This window comes from Diabrotica virgifera, chromosome 8 (assembly GCF_917563875.1).
Source record: "Diabrotica virgifera virgifera chromosome 8, PGI_DIABVI_V3a".
In the NCBI taxonomy this organism is placed as follows: Eukaryota; Metazoa; Arthropoda; class Insecta; order Coleoptera; family Chrysomelidae; genus Diabrotica; species Diabrotica virgifera.
This window is the reverse complement of record NC_065450.1, coordinates 34,821,799-34,840,453: the sequence shown is the minus strand read 5'-3', so window position 1 is coordinate 34,840,453 and position 18,655 is coordinate 34,821,799. Positions and strand designations below refer to the sequence as shown.

General features: G+C 33.9%; 1 protein-coding gene across 2 annotated transcripts in view; it reads left to right on the top strand.

Annotated features, from left to right (window-relative positions):
* LOC114341478 (bifunctional heparan sulfate N-deacetylase/N-sulfotransferase) overlaps positions 1-18,655 on the top strand; it is a 147,949-nt gene that overhangs the window by 81,366 nt on the left and 47,928 nt on the right. For both annotated transcript variants that reach the window (XM_050659426.1, XM_050659427.1), the window contains exons 5-10: positions 963-1,131; positions 7,598-7,897; positions 10,417-10,605; positions 10,833-11,140; positions 16,169-16,351; positions 17,418-17,638. In XM_050659426.1, coding sequence (XP_050515383.1) covers positions 963-1,131; positions 7,598-7,897; positions 10,417-10,605; positions 10,833-11,140; positions 16,169-16,351; positions 17,418-17,638 — 1,370 coding nt within the window. The remainder of the gene's footprint in view (positions 1-962; positions 1,132-7,597; positions 7,898-10,416; positions 10,606-10,832; positions 11,141-16,168; positions 16,352-17,417; positions 17,639-18,655) is intronic.

Sequence of the window (18,655 nt, the reverse complement as noted above, 5' to 3'; positions counted from 1 at the left end):
TCCTGTGAGTGTAAGTCTGTTAGTTGAATAAGTTTAAGTGGTGTTTGGAATTACACATAGCCAGGAGAAGTTTATATAACTGAGTCATATGCGACTTCCAAATTCACGAATATGTGGTGGGTGTCGCCGCCAATCTCTAGGGTTTTCCAATAATCTGCCTCACTCTGAAGATTTGGTCTGTTGTTGATTTATTAGGTCGGAAGCCGCACTGGTACCGTGTCTCTAGAGGTTTGATATTTTAGCACCTTTCGTAGATTTTGTGCTATGGCCTTTTTAGCGTTAGATATACGTGCTCTTAATTTTGCTCTTACAAGGTAGCGGTCAGAGTCTATATTAGTACCTCTACATGCTCTTACGTGCAATACATTGGAGAAATGTTGACTATCAATAAGTACTTGGTCAATTTGGTTTTTTGTGTGACCGTCTAATGGTTGCCACGTGGTTTTATGTAGATTTTTTGTGGCGAAAAGACGTACTTACTACTACCATTTCCAATGAGGGATTTGATTCAATCAAACGTAAACCATTTTGGTCTGACTTCATAAAGACAATTTTTTTAATTGTTTTTTTATTATCATTATGTAGTGTATTTTAAAAATCTCTTTTTTGTTCTCTTTTTTGTCTTAATTAAATTTGTTGTTGCTTCGTTAGTTTGAGAAGCGTTGTTTTTATTTTTCAAAATGTAATGTCCCATTATTGAGAACAGAGTTTTCTGTTTTGAACGTGTAGGTACTTCTGTCATTTACAATTTTTATTGGGAAGAAGCCAAAATTTTACTTCCAAAGAAGTTTATTTTGACATTTAAATTGCCACTTCGAAAATAAGAAAATAACCCCAAGACGGTATTTTTGTCAGTTCTGAAAAGCAGGTTATGCTATTTTAGGGAGATTTTGAAACACCTTTTGTATGATTATGTTTCTTCAAATTATTAAATATACAGTAGACCATTATTTTGTTTGTAGGATGCAGCTTTGAATGCAGCTTCACAAATATTGAGATTAACCAGAGCTGGAGAAACTGTTTGGGGGGAGTTACCAGGAAATGACTGGACCGTATTCCAGGCAAACCATTCCACATACGAGCCCTTAGAATGGGCAACAAGGAGCGATCATTTTCAACTAAACGACAGTAGTAAGTTAGATATTTTGAGATATGGTAATACTCCAGGAAACGAAGCATTTAATTGGAATATCTAGGGGAAGTCAATAGAAAAGTCGCACCATATCGGAGGTATCGAATTTTTTACTGCGTCGTGGTTTTTATTAGCATTTAAACAAAAAAAAAAGCCACTTTTTTTGAAGTTATACTTCTTTAGGCGCGTTGGGAGTAAATTTATATGTGCGCGAACTCATCAAAAGTCTTGGTCCTGGGCGCAGCTCAAACGTTATATGTGCTCTGATTGGGTAATTACAATGACCTGTAACAATAATTGTTCAATATGTCGGTTATTTTATTAATACGTCAATGGTTATGGGTAAACAAATGTTGTGTATAATAGTCTTTATTGTTGTGAGGACACAGACAACAGCAAGTTTATACTTGTAGTGACTTTTTAAATAGTTTTTAAAAGCCACTGGTACGTAATTGTAAATGTTTCAGTATTGTAATAAAAAATTACATATAGGTACTTACCTACTTGGAAAATGGAAAATAGGTATTACCTACCCTACCTAGTAGGTAATGCTTTGATTTACATAATTTGGTTACCAACAAAATTTCTACCAATCTTCATCTAATAAATTGTTTTCTGACCCTATGTTTTGTTGTATTTTAATATGTTAATTCCACAAAAATAACTAATGTAATTAAATTCAGAATTGTCAAACAGTAAAACGTTCAGTTCGCCTATCTTCCCACATGACGGATATGTGTAGATGGGTAAATGAGTAGAAGCTTTGGTTACAAATCTAAGCACGCTAAAATGCGCGGGTTCGAATCCCAACGCGAGTTTTTTTTTATTTTTTTTTATACATTTTATGATTGTAAGTATATTTGTTATATAATTTTTTTTAGAAAATGCGTATTTAGTTAAAATTTTTGCCAACAATTATTGTTCAGAAATCATTTCTTGTGGCATTTTTCAACGTGTTTGTGTGTGTTTTATTCTTTTATTTTTTTAATTTTTGGTATTGTTTTAATAAAAATTTTTGGAAAGTAGTAAGTACCTATTAAAATTAGTGTAATATTTAAATAAAATATAAATAAACTGTTTAAAGTACATAATATGTATATCAATTTCGTTGAAATAACATAATAGAAGTGTAACTTCTTACGTGCGTACAAAGTACACACACATTCTTTTTTCATTCACTTCAATATTGTGAAAAACCTACTCATTTTACAGTGGCGGCTTTTCTTTATGTGCTGCTGAGCTGCAGAACTACCAAACAACCATAGCAAATCTTAATTATTAAAGAATAATTAATATAGTTTTATTTCAAATCTGCCATATTATCATATTAAACATCAACTGTTAATAATAATTCACCAACAACGATGATTAATATTATTTTTTTTACGTATTTACTCCTCTAGTGAAACCGTATAATTTTTTTACGTATTTGGTGCTCCAGTGAAGCAATCTTTTTACGTATTTGCTGCTCCAGTGAAGCCGCGTCGATAACAACCGAAACACTGGCAGCGGTAAAATGCATTTATTAGGCAAACGGCGATCTTAGCCGATGTGCTTCGGCAATCGGCTGATTAACGGCCTCGGAAATGTGTTTGCGAGCTGCAATTCACGACAGTTATTCGTGACCGTTGCATCTGTGCCGTGTTTAGAAATTCTTAGGTTACAATTTTGTTTAATTTGTTTTGTTCGAGCGTGTTTAAAACAATGGAGTTTCAATTTAAATTAGGTGTAAATAAATTTCAAAAACTTCACTATCAACAACAGTTGATTATAAAAGAACGTGGCCGTCCTATGCCTGATCTTAATATTGAAGTGTCCGGTAAAAGCCGTGGAAAAACATATACGCGTAAATTTAATAAAGACATGTATCTACGAAATCAGTGGATTTGTGGATGTTCCGAAAAAAATGCTTTTTTCTGTTTTCCGTGTGCATTATTCGGCGCAGATAAAGAGGAAAAATTGTGGCGCGAGACAGGAGTGCGGGATCTAGTGCATTTAAGTGAAAAAATAAAGAAGCATGAAAACACGCAAACTCATATGAACAATGAAATGCGATTTGCATTATTTGGGAAACTTAATATACAGGCCCAACTTGACTCTGCTTATTGGATAAATATACAAAAACACAATGAAGAGGTGACGAAAAACAGGTATGTTTTGTCAAAAATAATTGACTGTATAAAATTCTGTGGGGCTTTTGAGCTCGCCTTACGAGGACACGATGAATCTGAAACATCAGATAACCCTGGAATTTTTCGTGGTTTAGTGAATTTTTCTGCTGAACTTGATAAAACACTTAGTGAACACCTTACAAATGCAACAATTTTCAAAGGTACCTCAAAAACAATACAAAATGATATTTTGGATTGCATGCTAGAAGTATACGCTGAGGAGATTTTAAACGAAATCAATGAAGCCCCATTTTTAGCAGTGATAGCTGATGAGACAACGGATGTTTCTATGAAATTTCAAATGGTCATTGTTTTTCGTTATGTAAAAAACGGTGCTCCAGTTGAAAGGTTTTGGACTTTTTTGCTTCCAGAAAAACATGATGCTGAAACCTTAGCTAACACAATTTTGAATGTTTTAGACCCAATATTAAAGAATAACAAAAATAAGCTCATTGCACAAAGTTATGACGGAGCAGCTGTTATGAGTGGGATACATGGCGGAGTGCAAACAATAATTAAGAGAAAATATGAAACTGCTCATTTTGTGCACTGTTACGCCCATCAATTGAATCTAATAATGTCAAGAGCATGTTCTATTAATTCCCAAGTACGCGTATTTTTTGGAGATTTACATGATATATCTGGATTTTTTAGTCATTCACCTCAAAGAATAGCTGTCTTAAATCAAATAGTTGGAAAAAATATTCCTCGTTCAATCCCTACACGCTGGAATTTCAATATTCGTACAGTAAATGTCGTTTACGAATATAGAGACTTTATTATTGAGTGTATGGAGCAACTAGAAGAAGAGTCAAATGCTATTACTTCCAAGGAAGCAAGAGGACTTAGACGTATTCTGGAAGATCAAAATTTTACTTTGTGGCTGACTGTTTTTCATTATATTATGCCACATGTTGACGTTTTGTACAATAATCTTCAAAAAAAGAACATGGACCCAACCGAAGCACAGAAAGCTATACATGTTTTTGAGCAAAGTATTAACAATGTCCGAAATAAAATAGACCCTATCATACATCAAGCTTCAAATTTAAATGCGGCGCCTAGTGTCCAAAAAAGGAAACGCCCAAATAACAGCCAACAGGATCACCGTATTGCCTGTCTAGAAGTTTGTGATGTTATTATAAACAATGCAAAAGAACGGTTTGCATATACAAATCATCTAGTTGCCGCAACACTTTTATCTTCAGAACATTTCGAAAAATATAATAATAAGTTTCCTGAAAATGAATTGGATTTAACTTGTACAGCTTATAACTTCTTTGATAAAAACCGTTTGCGAACAGAACTGTCAGTTTTGTATTCCAATATCGAGTGTAGAACATTAAAAGGTGCAGTGCCTTTACTAAAATTTATAATTTCTAATAATTTAGAGGACACATTAACAGAAACCAAAAAGTTGATACAAATTCTGGTGACTACGCCAATGACCACAGCAGAAGCTGAACGTAGTTTTTCAACTTTAAAACGGATCAAAACATTTTTAAGAAATTCAATGCGCGAAGACAGATTAACAGCCCTTTCCACACTCTCGATAGAAAAAAAGTTCATCGCTTCAATACCGAACTTTAACGATAAAGTAATCGAAAAGTTTGCGACAAAAAAGGACCGGCGTATTAATTTCCAATTTAGAAAAATGCAATAAATGTAAGTTAATCAGATTTTTATAGCATGTCGTTATTAGTTACTATTAATTAGTATTAAAGCTAATTTTATTGTTTTTGTTTTCGTATGTTATTCTATTTCTATTATTTTATATTGGCCGTGGTTCATGCAGCACACCCTATAGCAGATGTCACGAGCCGCCACTGTCATTTTAGATGAAAATGCGCATTCAACAGACAATGTTCTTGAAAATACTTGCTCTTTAAAATGAGATTTTCTGAATTAAAAAAGTTTATAAAAAAGTTATTGCAAAATAAACGCAACCGTAAGCACTTTGTGAAGTGAATACTTCTTATCGCTCGGTATGGAATTTTGACGGGATTAAAATCGTATTTGGCGTCATTCAAAAATCGTGACGGAAGTGATAACCTTACGCCATCTATACACTTATTTTAACATTAGTTAATAAAAAAAACCTTAACAAGTTTTCACAATTTAATTATTCATGTATGTATAAAACTTGATTAGATTTTAAATGAAAAACTCAAAATTTATTGACAAGCTGTCTAAATTTCAGCTATTAATGTTTATAAACAGTTGCGCTTTGTTAAAAAAAAGAATGTGTGTGTGTGTACTTTGTACACACGTAAGAAGTTATACTAACTTCTATTATATGATTCCAACGAAATTAATATATGTACTTTAAACAGTTTATTTATATTTTATTTAAATATTAAACTTTAATACTTATTACTTTCCACACAGTTTTATTAAAACAATACCAAAAATTAAAAAAATAATAAAACACACAAACACATTGAAAAATGCACCAAAGAAATGATTTCTGAACAATAATTGTTGGCAAAAATTTTAACTAAACACGCATTTTTTGAAAAAAATTATATAACAAATATCACAATCATAAAATATATAAAAAAAATAAAAAAATAAAAACTTGCATTGGGATTCGAACCTTCGTGCTTAGAGTTGAAATCCACTTACACACACCCGCCACCCGACTTGACCACTTACACGTACTTGTCATGTGGGAAGGAAGGCTAACTGAACGTTTTACTGTTTGACAGTTCTGAATTTAATCAAATTATGTAGTTTGATTTTTGTGTGTGTGTGTGTGTGTGTGTTCATAAACGGAAATTTTCATTGTATCCCGGGTGTACTAATCAAACTGTGTTTTTTTCTCAAAGTTCGCATCACCCTGTGAAATATTCTAGCATTTATAAAATACTGAAATTAAAACCCAACTATAGCCTCAGATTTTCTTAACATTCTGTTTTTTGACTCATTCGTTTATGTTGGATAATAAAAAAGTTAGGTACTTTAAAGAAAAGTTCTTCATCAATACACGGTATTTCTAAATAAGTGCGACAAACTTTAAGGGGTAATTCTGCATGAAAAAATAATGACAGTTGGCTTTATAAACGTATTTCCGCAAATGTTTCGTTTCCGAGATACGGGATGTTGATTTTTTTCTTAAAAACTGACGATTTATTTATTGCTTTAAAAACAGTTGAGATATGTAAATGAAATTTGGTAGGTTTTAAGAGATAGTGATTGCGGATTTTTTGACATAAAATTAAGAATTTAATATTCACCATGGGCGTACATGCGGGTAAAATGATCGGTCATATTACCCGTATGCGCGCCAGTGGTGAATATTAAATTCTTAATTTTATGTCAAAAAATCCGCAATAACTATCTCTTAAAACCTATCAAATTTCATTTGCATATCTCAACTGGTTTTAAAGCAATAAATAAATCGTCAGTTTGTAAGAAAAAATTCAACATCCCGTATCTCGGAAACGAAACATTTGAGGACAAACGTCTATCAAACCAACTGTCATTATTTTTTCATGCAGAATTACCCCTTAAAGTTTGTCGCACTCACTTAGAAACACCGTGTATTGGTGAAGAACATGTCTAGTTGTTAAAGTACCTAACTTTTTTATTTTCCAACATAAACGAATGAATCAAAAAAACAGAATGTTAAGAAAATCTGAGGCTATAGTTGGGTTTTAATTTCAGTATTTTATATATGCTAGAATATTCCACAGGGTGATGCGAACTTTGAGAAAAAAACACAGTTTGATTGGTACACCCGGTATACAATAAAAATTTACCTGTTTAGCAACAATATCATTATAGTGGTATTGTTAAATATTCAGGCTATGACATGTTCAAAAAATCACTTAAATCAGCCAACAGGTTTAGGAAATACAATTCATCAAAAATGACCAAATTTTAAGTGGGCCGATTTCTATGCACGTAAGTTTAGTTACATATAAACAATTGAAAAACATACTTATTTTCGGGTATAATTTGCAATGACTTTTTTGTTTATAAACCTTTTTTAGATTTAAAAGGATAACCTTAAAGTTATCGGTTGAACGTTTCCATCACAATATTGAAATGAATGAAAAAAAAATCGCCTTTTTTGAAAAAAATCGAAGAAAATTTCGATACTCACGAGATGGCACTACTTTTCTATTGACTTCCCCAGATATTCCACTTAAAAAATAGCGGCCAGTAGTTTTTCGATTTTTCAAGTTCTTTTTCGGCTTCGTTGATTCGTTGCCTGGGGTATACCCTTAATTACTAATGCTTTTACCTTCTCCGTCAGATTTAGACTTTATCTAACTTTATTGTTTTTTAGACGATTCAAAAATTCCTCTTCCTACGGTTATCCAAGACCACGGGCTCTACGACAACATCCAAAGAGTGATATTCGGCTCTGGACTGAAGTTCTGGTTGCACCGATTACTATTTCTGGACAGCTTAAGTTACCTCAGTCACGGCCAGTTAAGTCTGTCGTTAGATAGAAAATTTCTTGTGGATATCGATGACATTTTCGTTGGAGAGATCGGTACTCGAATTAGACCAGACGATGTGATGGCGCTTGTGGATACCCAGGAAAGACTAGCCAATATGGTTCAGGGGTTTAAATTTAATTTAGGTAAGATCATGCTTTTTATTTAATTTGCTTTAATCAGACCAGAAGATACCAACAACATAAATGATTGCTGGTAACAAATGAAAACCACAATAATCACCGCAGCTCGAGAAAATCTTCTAAAACAACGAACAGTTAAAAATGACTGGATGACACAGGATATCTTAGATCTAACGGACGTTCGGAGGCAGTGCAAATCCATAAACAGAGAAAAATACAATGAAACACATAAAGAAATCAGAAAAAGAATTAAAGCTGCAAAAGACCGATGGCTACAAGAATGCTGTTTAGAAATTGAGAAACTGGAGCAACAACACGACAGCTTCCACTTGCACAAAAAAACTAAAAGAATTATCAGGCAAAAGCAGAATTTACACGCAACGTATATTGCAAGACTCTGGTGGTAGAATTATATGTGATATTAAAGAGCGCTTTACCGAATGGGAAAATTACAGAATATAATTATTTAAAGATGACTAAAGATAGAGCTTCATTTTCCCGGCCCCTTTTGATTTCCCGAGAATCGGAACTCGGTAATTTGGATTTCCTGGGAATCGGGAGATTTAAAAATAAATAATTGTTTTTTTAATTCTTTATTATTTTTTCAATGCAATCAGTATAAAAACGTACAAATTTGATTAAAGTATTAAAAAATTTCAGAAAAAATCAAAAATTTAAAACAAAATCAAGGTTTTAAAGAAAATTGTAAAAATTGGAAAAGTTGTATTTATTATTGGAATATGTTTTAAGAAAACATAAATTGTTGAGTGTTTCATCCTTCAGGCTGGCTCTTTTTTTTTGTTTGCTGACGTTGAAAATCCCCTTTCGCTTTCTGTTGATGTAGGTCATATACTTTTTAATGCAGTGAGCAATTTTTTTAATGTCCGGTCAGCTCATTTGAGTTGTCGTACAGCGCGAGCTCTTGTTTAATGACCTTTTCAAGATCATGTTCATCAACATTTGAATTCTTTTGAGGACGCATAGCTGTGGCAGACTCAATTGCAGACGATAACTTTTTTTTCAAATCATATGTATTGATTGGTATCCGATGAAATTCATGAATCCGTATCACCTTAATGATCGGTTGTTTCAGTAGATTCATTTTGATCCTGAGAAACCAAAAATTTTATCAAATCAATGGCTAATCGATTTATTGTTCTTTTATTAGATAGTGGCAAATGTCTCTTTTCAGCCAAGTTCTTGTTTTGAAGATACCGCATCAATGTAATCAAATCAAAAGTCAAAGTTGTCATTCTAATAAAAATATTTTTAAAAGATATTTAATTGAAAACTTATCGGACCATGTAACACCTCCATGGCTGCTAAAAATTGCAAGCCAGATGGATGCTGAAGCGAAAGCGAACAAGACAAGAGGGAATTCTAAAACTTGCAATTGACGACCCCGTCTGTTCAGCGTGGTAAATTCCAACGGAAAATAGACCTATGTTACTCAAAGGAGTAATACTAAAATAAAATAAAAATGTATACCATTTTTAGTGAGTTGCAATGCGAAGCCCAAACTGTCTTAATTTTCACTTAGTTCAGAGAGCGCAAAGCAGCACTCTACTCGACGATTTCGCCTCTAAGAGGCGACAGTGGTTTGAAATATATGTAATTGAAAAAGAAATATTTTAAGTGGAATAATTTAAAACGGTTATTAAGCAGACAGAGATAATAATTGTATCATAATCATTTATTCATTGTGAGTTAGTAATATTTCTGCTACAAAATCTCGGGAAATCTGTAAGAATTCCCGGGAATCAGGACTACTATTTTTTACTGATTTCCCGGGAAATTTGTCCCGGAATTTCCCGGGAATGGAGCTATAACCAAAGAGTCTACGAAGAAATACCATCTAGCAGAGATAAAGGTCCACCGATCCTAATCTCAGAAGTTGAGAACGCCATCGACCAAGCGAAATGAAGAAAATACTCACAGAATTGTTACAACTATTAGATAATGAGAGTGTTGCGATTATCACCTCCTTGTTTAACAAGATATACAACACTGGCAAATGACGAGACAACTGGTTAGAATCAATATTTGTAATTATTCCCAAGAAAAGGAATGTCAGGCAGCGTAGCGACTATCGACTTATCAGTTTAATGAGTCACACATTCAAGATTTTTATGAAAATATTGCATTCTCGCATGTACAATCTTTGTGAGGGGATAACTGGTGACGAGAAGTTTGGTTTACGAAACGGTATGGGTACTCGGGAAGCTCTTTTTTGCATGCTGATACTCTTACAAAAGAGCATTGAGTTTAGGAAAAATATTTACGTATGCAAAAATCCACGAGGAAAATAAAATTCCTGTAGCTGGCTGTATACCATAAATCACAAAAAATACAAGATCCTTTGTAAAAGGTATATTTAAAAGACCCCAATAAGGATTAATCACAAAACAAAACGTTTTCGGATTAATAGGTAATCCATCATCAGTGTTAAGCCCTAAAATAGTAAGCCAGCGACATTTTGCGCATATGCCCTTAATTTGAATCCTGAAAATTTTACCTTTCAGGATTTTCCGGAAAATACTTTCACCATGGTAACAGCGAAGAAGATAAAGGCGATGATCTTATACTGGAAAATGTAGATAAGTTTATGTGGTTTTCTCATATGTGGAATCATCAACAACCTCATCTTTATGACAATCTCACACTACTAATGGAGGATATGCTTTTGAATAAAAATTTTGCGAAAGAGAAAGGTAAGATATTACTTTATTAATTGAAAAAGCTGATAGTTTATGTAATGAAAACGTAGTATGTAAATAAAATTAAAAATATTTTGATCTTTGAGCTTTAATACTGTGAATTGTTTTTACCGTAATTTCATTTATTGTTGAATAAGATTTGTATTGGAATATTTATCATTTTTCGGAATTAACAAATATGTTTTTCCAATGTGATATTTATAAAATTGTCATTTTTTTAGGCATACCAGTTGACTCGGGATACTCAGTGTCACCTCACCATTCTGGTGTATACCCAGTGCATGAGATTTTATACACGGCATGGAAAAAAGTTTGGAACATTCGAGTAACGTCTACGGAAGAGTATCCCCATTTAAGACCGGCACGATTAAGAAGGGGTTTCATCCATAGAAACATAATGGTGCTACCGAGACAAACGTGCGGATTGTTCACTCATACCATGTTCATAGATAGATATCCAGGAGGTAGGGAAAAATTAGATGAATCTATACAGGGTGGAGAATTGTTCCAGACTATTGTATACAATCCGGTAAGTACAAAAGTATCATTATCATCAATCATACAATCGCGAGCACTGCTGGACAAAGACTTCCCTTAGTTATTTACAGTGTTTTCTACACTGGACCGCTTGTAGCCAGATTCCCGCTACTCTTTTTACGTCGTCGGGCCATGTAGTCGGTGGTCGTCCTCGGTTTCTTTTATAGTTTTTGGGTCGTCGTTTGCCGTCGTTTCCATCGGCCATCTTGTGTTCTAGCTAAATGCCTTGCCCAGTTCCACTTAGCGTCGTGATTCTTTCGATGACGTCTTGAATTCCTGATCTTTGCCTGATTTGTTGGTTTATTATGAGGTCTCTAAGGCTCACGTCCGGCTACCAAAAAGAGCACTGAATGCTAAAATGCAGGGAGAGAGACCGGTTGGAAAGCCAAGAAAGCGCTGGGAAGACACAGTAAACAGCGACGGACAAGCCCTTTTAGGAGTCCGTGTATGGAGAATAGCAGCCACAGACAAACAAGGGTGGAGGCAAAAAATAAAGGAGGCCAAGGCTCAATTTGGGCTGTAGTGCCGTAGAAGAATAAGAAGGCTCACGTCCAGCATTACACGTTCCGTGCCATTTTGTGTAACTCTGAGTTTATTTGCGAATTTTTGCGTCAGTGGTAAAGTCTCAATTCTTTTAGTTTGTACTAGCAAAAAACATTGGTAATAAACCTTTCGCTTGAGATAGCTGGAAATTGCACTTTTTGGAATATGGCTTAATTTGCCAAATGCTCCCCATGTCAGGCGTGTTCGCCTCCGTATTTCATCTGTTTGATTGTCTCTGCTTATTTTTATCTCGTGTCCCAAATATAAGTGTCTGTTTGTTGTATGGTATTGTTGTCAATAGTTATATTTCCGCTTATTACGATATTTGTCATGACTTTAGTTTTTTCAAAGTTTATTTTTAATCCTGCTCTCTCAGAGTTTTAAGCGAATGTATCATAGAAACTGTATCTAGTAAAATGTCCATCTGTATTGATGCCCATATCTTGCCATAGAGTGTTCTTAAAATATTGATTCTAGTAGTAGCGTGAACAGTAGTTGTCTGCTTGTCTTACTCCTTGACTGAAGCTCAATTTTTCTGTGTATTCGTGTAGTCGTATACTTCATGTAGCGTTCTCATATATATTTTTGATTAATGAGGTATACCTTCAATCTATTCGTCTTTGCTTTAGTGCTTCCAGTACTGTTTCAAACTCTACAGAATTAAAAGCCTTCTCGTAATCGATAAATGCAAGAACCAATGGTATGTTCCATTCGATGCATGTTATAATTAATACCTTTATGGTATGCAAATGGCCATTTGTGCCATATCCTGCCTTGAGACCTACCTGTTCTTTGGGCTAATATAAATCAAGTTTGAGTGTTAGTCTCTTCGTTAAGGTTTTCATAAAGAGTTTATACATATACATACTGGGTATTTTCTTATGGTTGGTATGCGCCTTTAATAAGAGCAACAAAAAGACATGTATTTATTATACATTTAAAACGGGTTAGAAGATATGGGACGAACGAACTAGGAAGGGTCACCGAAAAATTTCGCGTCGTAGGTATGGCTTTGTCAGACAGCGTTGCCAAAGTTGGAAATTATCAAAAGAAAATATTAAAGTAGAAAAGATAATATATTTAACTTTTTGTAAACAGATATAATAAACAAATTATTTAAACATAACAAAATATATACGTTGATTTATAATTCAACGTTTATTTTTTTACTTATATTTATTTCTCTTTTAAATAATTTGCGTGGTAGATGTACTTATTTGTTTACAAAAAATTAGTATACAGTAATGAGTGCGCTAAGAACCGACAAAATAACGCAAAAGATGGAAAACATAATACGTTGTGAATATAAAAAGAGATGAAACTAATAGAGATGTAAAATTATCGATAGGAACCTATAAATTTACATTACATTACATAGTTTCCCACCTTTAGACATATCTGTCTTAGACAATTTTATGAAATTCTTCATGTATTCTGTCACAGACGTCGAAAGGAGGGAAACTATGTACCTAATATAATGTAAATTTATAGGTGCTTATCGATAATTTTACACCTCTACTAGTTGCATCTCTTTTTATTTCACAACGTATCATGTTTTCCATCTTTTGCGTTATTTTGCCGGTTATTAACGCGCTCATCACTATCTTTTTTTTCACTTTGATGGATAATTACGCATGTCTGCGTAATTATCACAAAACACAACTTTCCTGTCATTAGTTAAGACAAGACAAAGGAGCTTTCGAATGAAAGCTCATGACCCAAGGATCTTATTAAGGTGAAAAATTTGATCTTGCACTTCCAGTTTTAGAGTTGAAACTTGAAGTACTATTTTAAAGTCGCCCAAATATTATAAGCGACTTATTATTGGACGCGCTTTGGCAAGACGAAAACCAATATATTCTTCCGGCTTTATGCAAGTCTCTCCGTCCGTCTGTCTGTCCGCGAATATAACTCGTTATTAAAACACTCAACTCCGGTGGCGAGGTAATATAGCAGGAGATCTGAAAGCTACGGGCGTGGAGAACTGGACAGAGATTGCCCAAGACAGAGAAGAGCGAAGCCATGTTGTCGAGTCGGCTAAAACCCACGAAGGGTTGTAACGCCACGGAGTAAGTATGAGGTGTCGAATTAACGATGTTATTAAAGCTGAGAAATTGGACCTCACACTTCCAGTTGCAGAGTTGCAACTGGAAGTAGTGTTTTAAAGTCGCCAAAATAATACAAGCGACATATTATTCGATGCGCTTTAGCAAGACGAAGACAAGGTATCAAATTAGATCTTATAACCCAAAGATGGTATCAGTTGCAACCGGAAGTACTGTTTTAAAATCACCGAAATAGTACAATACATTTGTTTTCGTCTTGCTAAAAAGCGTGTTAATTAATACATTGCTTGGATTATTTCGGCGTCTTTAAAATCGTACTTCCGGTTGTAACTTAATAAACGGAAGTCCGAGATCAAATTTACCTAATACCATCTTTGGGTTATAAGCTCTCATTCGACACATCATTTGTCATTCTATCTCTTTTAATAACCTAAAAGTTATATTCGCGAACGAACAGACGGACGGACCTACTTGAATGAAACCGGAAGCACCTTGCTAAGGGGCGTCGAATAATATGTCGCTTGTACTATTTCGGCGACTTCCAATAGTACTTCCAATTTTAACTCTAAAACCGGAAGTGCGATCAAATATCTCACCTTAATAACATCCTTGGGTTAAGAGCTTTCACTCTTACACCTCATTTGTCCTTCTGTCTGATCTAATGACGGAAAAGTTGTGTTTACAAATTCTCTGGGACAGACAAACTTGCATAATTAGGCATTAAAGTAGAAAAGATATATTAATTTTTGTTAACAAATAGTGTACTAACCAAATTATTTAAAAGAAAAAACTAGTAAAAAAATAAAAGTTGAATTCTAATTCAACTTTTTCACATTTTTTTAAATTTGTGGAAACATTTTTATTACCTAAGTTTTTTCCTTTAAATAACTTGTTTATTATCTATTTACAAAAAATTGAATATATTATTTTTTCTACTTTAATATTTTCTTTTGATAATTTCCAACTTTGGCAACGCTGTCTGACAAAGCCATACCTACGACGCGAAATTTTTTGGTGATTCGTTCGTCCTATATCTTCTAATCCGTGTTAAATGTATAATAAATACATGTCTCTTTGTTGCTCCTATTAAAGGCGCATACCAACCATAAGAAAATACCCAGTCTGTATGTGTCAAGAGGCTGATGAGTCTAATTTTCTAATTTAATAATATCGTCTTTTTATGTATCAAGACTATCACTGCAATGTTCCAGTCATTTAGAATGGTATTCACATGTAAGCATTTATTAAACAGTTCGTTTACTGATTTTAACAGAATTTCTCTTTCTGCTTATATTGCCTCACTACGAGTCCCATCATGATCAGGCGATCGATGGTCCCTTGTTTCCTTTAAAGCTGCTCTTGCCGGAAAATTGTTTTGTGGTCTTTGGCTGGTATAGAGGTCTTTATAAAACTATAATTATTTTCAGCATGTCCTGTTTGTCTGTTGTTGCTTTTCCGTCTTTGTCTCACAGCTTGTATGTTTCTTTTTTACCTTGTGTGTGTTCTTCTTTCATTATTTTGAAACCTTTGTTCTCTTCTACTGTTTGAGTAATTACACTAGTATTATGTCTTCTTAGATCTTTTCTAATTTTTTCTGAAATTCTTTTATTTAGTTTTCTCTATTCATATGTGTTTCCCTTTTCGTTCTCGCGTAGATTTCGTCGTATTTCCATTAGATTTTTTGTATCTTTTTCACTTTTGGTGTCATTTTTGTTCAAAATTTGAGTTGTGCGTTTCTAACCAAGTTTGTCACTAATTTATTATGATCGTCGATACTTAGAGGTTTGAGGTTATTGCTGTATAAAGTTTGGGCTATATTTGTTATGTGTACTTCTGGCTGATTCGGTGTATTCCAAACTATGCGTTTGCAACTGCTTATCATCTTTGCTCTTTCTTTTTGTAGGTTTATCGTACTCTGGCTCTTACTGTTCTGTGGTCGCTTCCTAGTAATGGTTTGAGTGCAATTACATCTCGAACAATTTTTTTTTTGTCTGTTATTGTATAATCATATTCACTTTATGTTCTGGACTAACCCACGTCCATTTCCTTCTCTGTTTCTTCTTAAAAAAGTGTTCATTGCATACAGTTTGTGTTGCAACAGAAAGTTTGTAAGCATTTTGCCTCTTTCATTTCTTACTCCGATTCCAAAATCTCCGATTGCCACTTCTTGTTCGTCCTTTCTCCTTCCGAGTTTGCCGTTAAAATCTCCCATTATATTATTGTAATGGCCGGTTCCTGCTTTTTTGCTCTTTCGATTTCCTCATAGAAGGCTTCGACAAGTCTATATTCGTAATCGCTAGTGGGGGCGTATACCGAGATTATTTTCATATTGTATCACTTATCCTCAATAGTCATTAATAAACCAGAAAATTACATTTTATGAATATAATCTTGATTTTTACTGTTTGTAGATAAATATTTTTATGACTCATATGTCAAATTATGGAAATGACAGATTGGGATTGTATACTTTTGAGTCTGTCATCAAATTCATACAATGTTGGACCAATATTAAATTATCATCGGCGCCGCCTTTACAGCTGGCCGAGAGTTATTTTAAATTGTATCCTGGGGAAGCTGATCCCGTCTGGGGGGTAAGTAATAAACACTGTAGTACTTTAATTACTAGGTAATAAGGCATTTCAACATGCTGTCAAAATTAAATCAATATGGCGGCTGGGAGGTGAACAGAAGTGTTATTCTGTTAGTTCTTAATGTGTTTTAGATAATTTTAGTTACGTTTCTTTGTAATTTTGTTTTGTACATGGATTAATATAATATTTTTACTGGTAGAATTAATTTAAAAAGATAATCTGCCTCATTTCTGTTGTGTATTGAAGTGTGGAACGCGAAGTAATAGTGATAAAGTTCAGTTTTATCGGTTACCATTAGTGCTACATTTTAAGCATAAAACTGAACTAAATAAGGTATCATCTGAGAGACAAAAAAATGGTTAAATGCGATAAAATGTCCTATAAAAATGCTAAATAACTAACTATGTTCATGTTACTTACGCTTGGAAATCTTTCTCCACTGTAGATTAATTCAGACTCCTTGAGGGAAAATAAAACAATATTATTTATTTTGCCAATCTTTTGCTTGTGCCTACTCGTTTTTCTCACCTATCTTTTTTTTTTTAATTTTTTGATTTTTGTCAATTTTTTATTCGCATTAAATTCAATTATAAACGCATTCCACCCATTACGGCATTTAAAACTCTTTGCGTTTACGTGCTTTTTTTTTAATGACTGTAGGGTGCAAATTATGAAAATTTCATACGTTGTTTACGTAAGAATCTAAGCACCGCCTTACGAGGGTTAAACCACGAGTAAACTAAAAAGGCAGATTCACACCCAAGAAAGTCACTAGAAGAATCAACAAATACATCTTCTTTTTTGATCATATCGGCATTCGACGGTAATCCATAAATATTATATTATCCTAATACGTCTCTAAAGAGTTCTAAAAACAACAAAAAATAGAAAAAATCGCCAATATAACAACTGTTTTTATATAAAAACAGACTACAAATCTAAAAATTAAAGGAATAACGCAGAAAACACAAAAACTCGCTGATAACTTCAACTATATCACTGTATAATTCAACATGTTATTTGAATATTTTAATTCTTTTTACCGTGTCCTATAACTAATTTTTAGAATCCTTGCGATGATCCAAGGCATCAGAAGATTTGGTCTCGAAACAAATCGTGTGACTCCCTTCCCAAATTCTTGGTAATCGGCCCACAAAAGACTGGAACTACGGCGCTATACACGTTTTTGTCATTACATCCGGCCATAGCTAGTAATTTACCTAGTCCTACAACTTTTGAAGAGATTCAATTTTTCAATGCTCATAATTACCTTAGGGGCTTGGATTGGTAAGTAGAACCTAATAGTCGTAGTAATATTAGATTTAATAATTACAAATATATACATTGTAAATTAGGATTTGGGAGTGCTCCTAGTAGCATTTAACCTGTCTTGGTTTGTTTATTTCTACTGCATCTTGATTGTAAATTTAGTATAGATCCGAATAACCTCCATCCTACATATGTAATGACCACTTACCAATCACATCAGATGAATTATTGGAAAAAGCAATATCAACAACTAAAAGATGGCAAAGCTCCTGGACCTGACAATGCGTTTGCTGAATTCATAAAACTATTTAACACTGACAGTACTCAATGCCTAACAAAAATATTTAAGGACATATATTTAAGCGGAGTAATACCAAGAACATGGCTGAAGTCGACGTTTATTGTTTTACCAAAGAAAACAAAATCCGTATCCTGTGATTTCCGGACCGTCGTCAGCTTAATGAGCCATATTTTAAAATTATTTCTAATGCTGAGCCCACAGTAACGTCTAATGCCGTTAATTAACGCATTATTTGCATTACAGAGATGGCAAATAATGCGTTAATTAACGGCATTAGACGTTACTGTAGCCCCAGCATAAACATTATACACCAAATGATATATTATAGACAGTGTAGACACGGTTTGAAAAAATCACAAAGTTTGGTTTTCGGAATGCGAAAACGGTATGAGAGAGGCTCTCTTTAAATTGCGATATTTATGCATGCTTCATTGACTACCATAAAGCGTTCGATGCAGTAAAGCACGACAAGTTGATGGAGATTTTAACCAGTATTGGAATAAACACCTGTGATCTAAGAATTATTAGGAAACATCGTCTATCCGGGCAGAGGCAGGAGAATCCGACGATATCAAAATTTAACGTCTGGGATGTATACTATCACCACTGCTGTTTATCATATACTCTGAGGAAATCGTTCAAGAGGCAGTGGATGATGTTGAAGCCGGAATTCGAATTAACGGAGAATGTGTCACATAAGATACGCAGACGACACGGTGGTATTAGCTGACAGT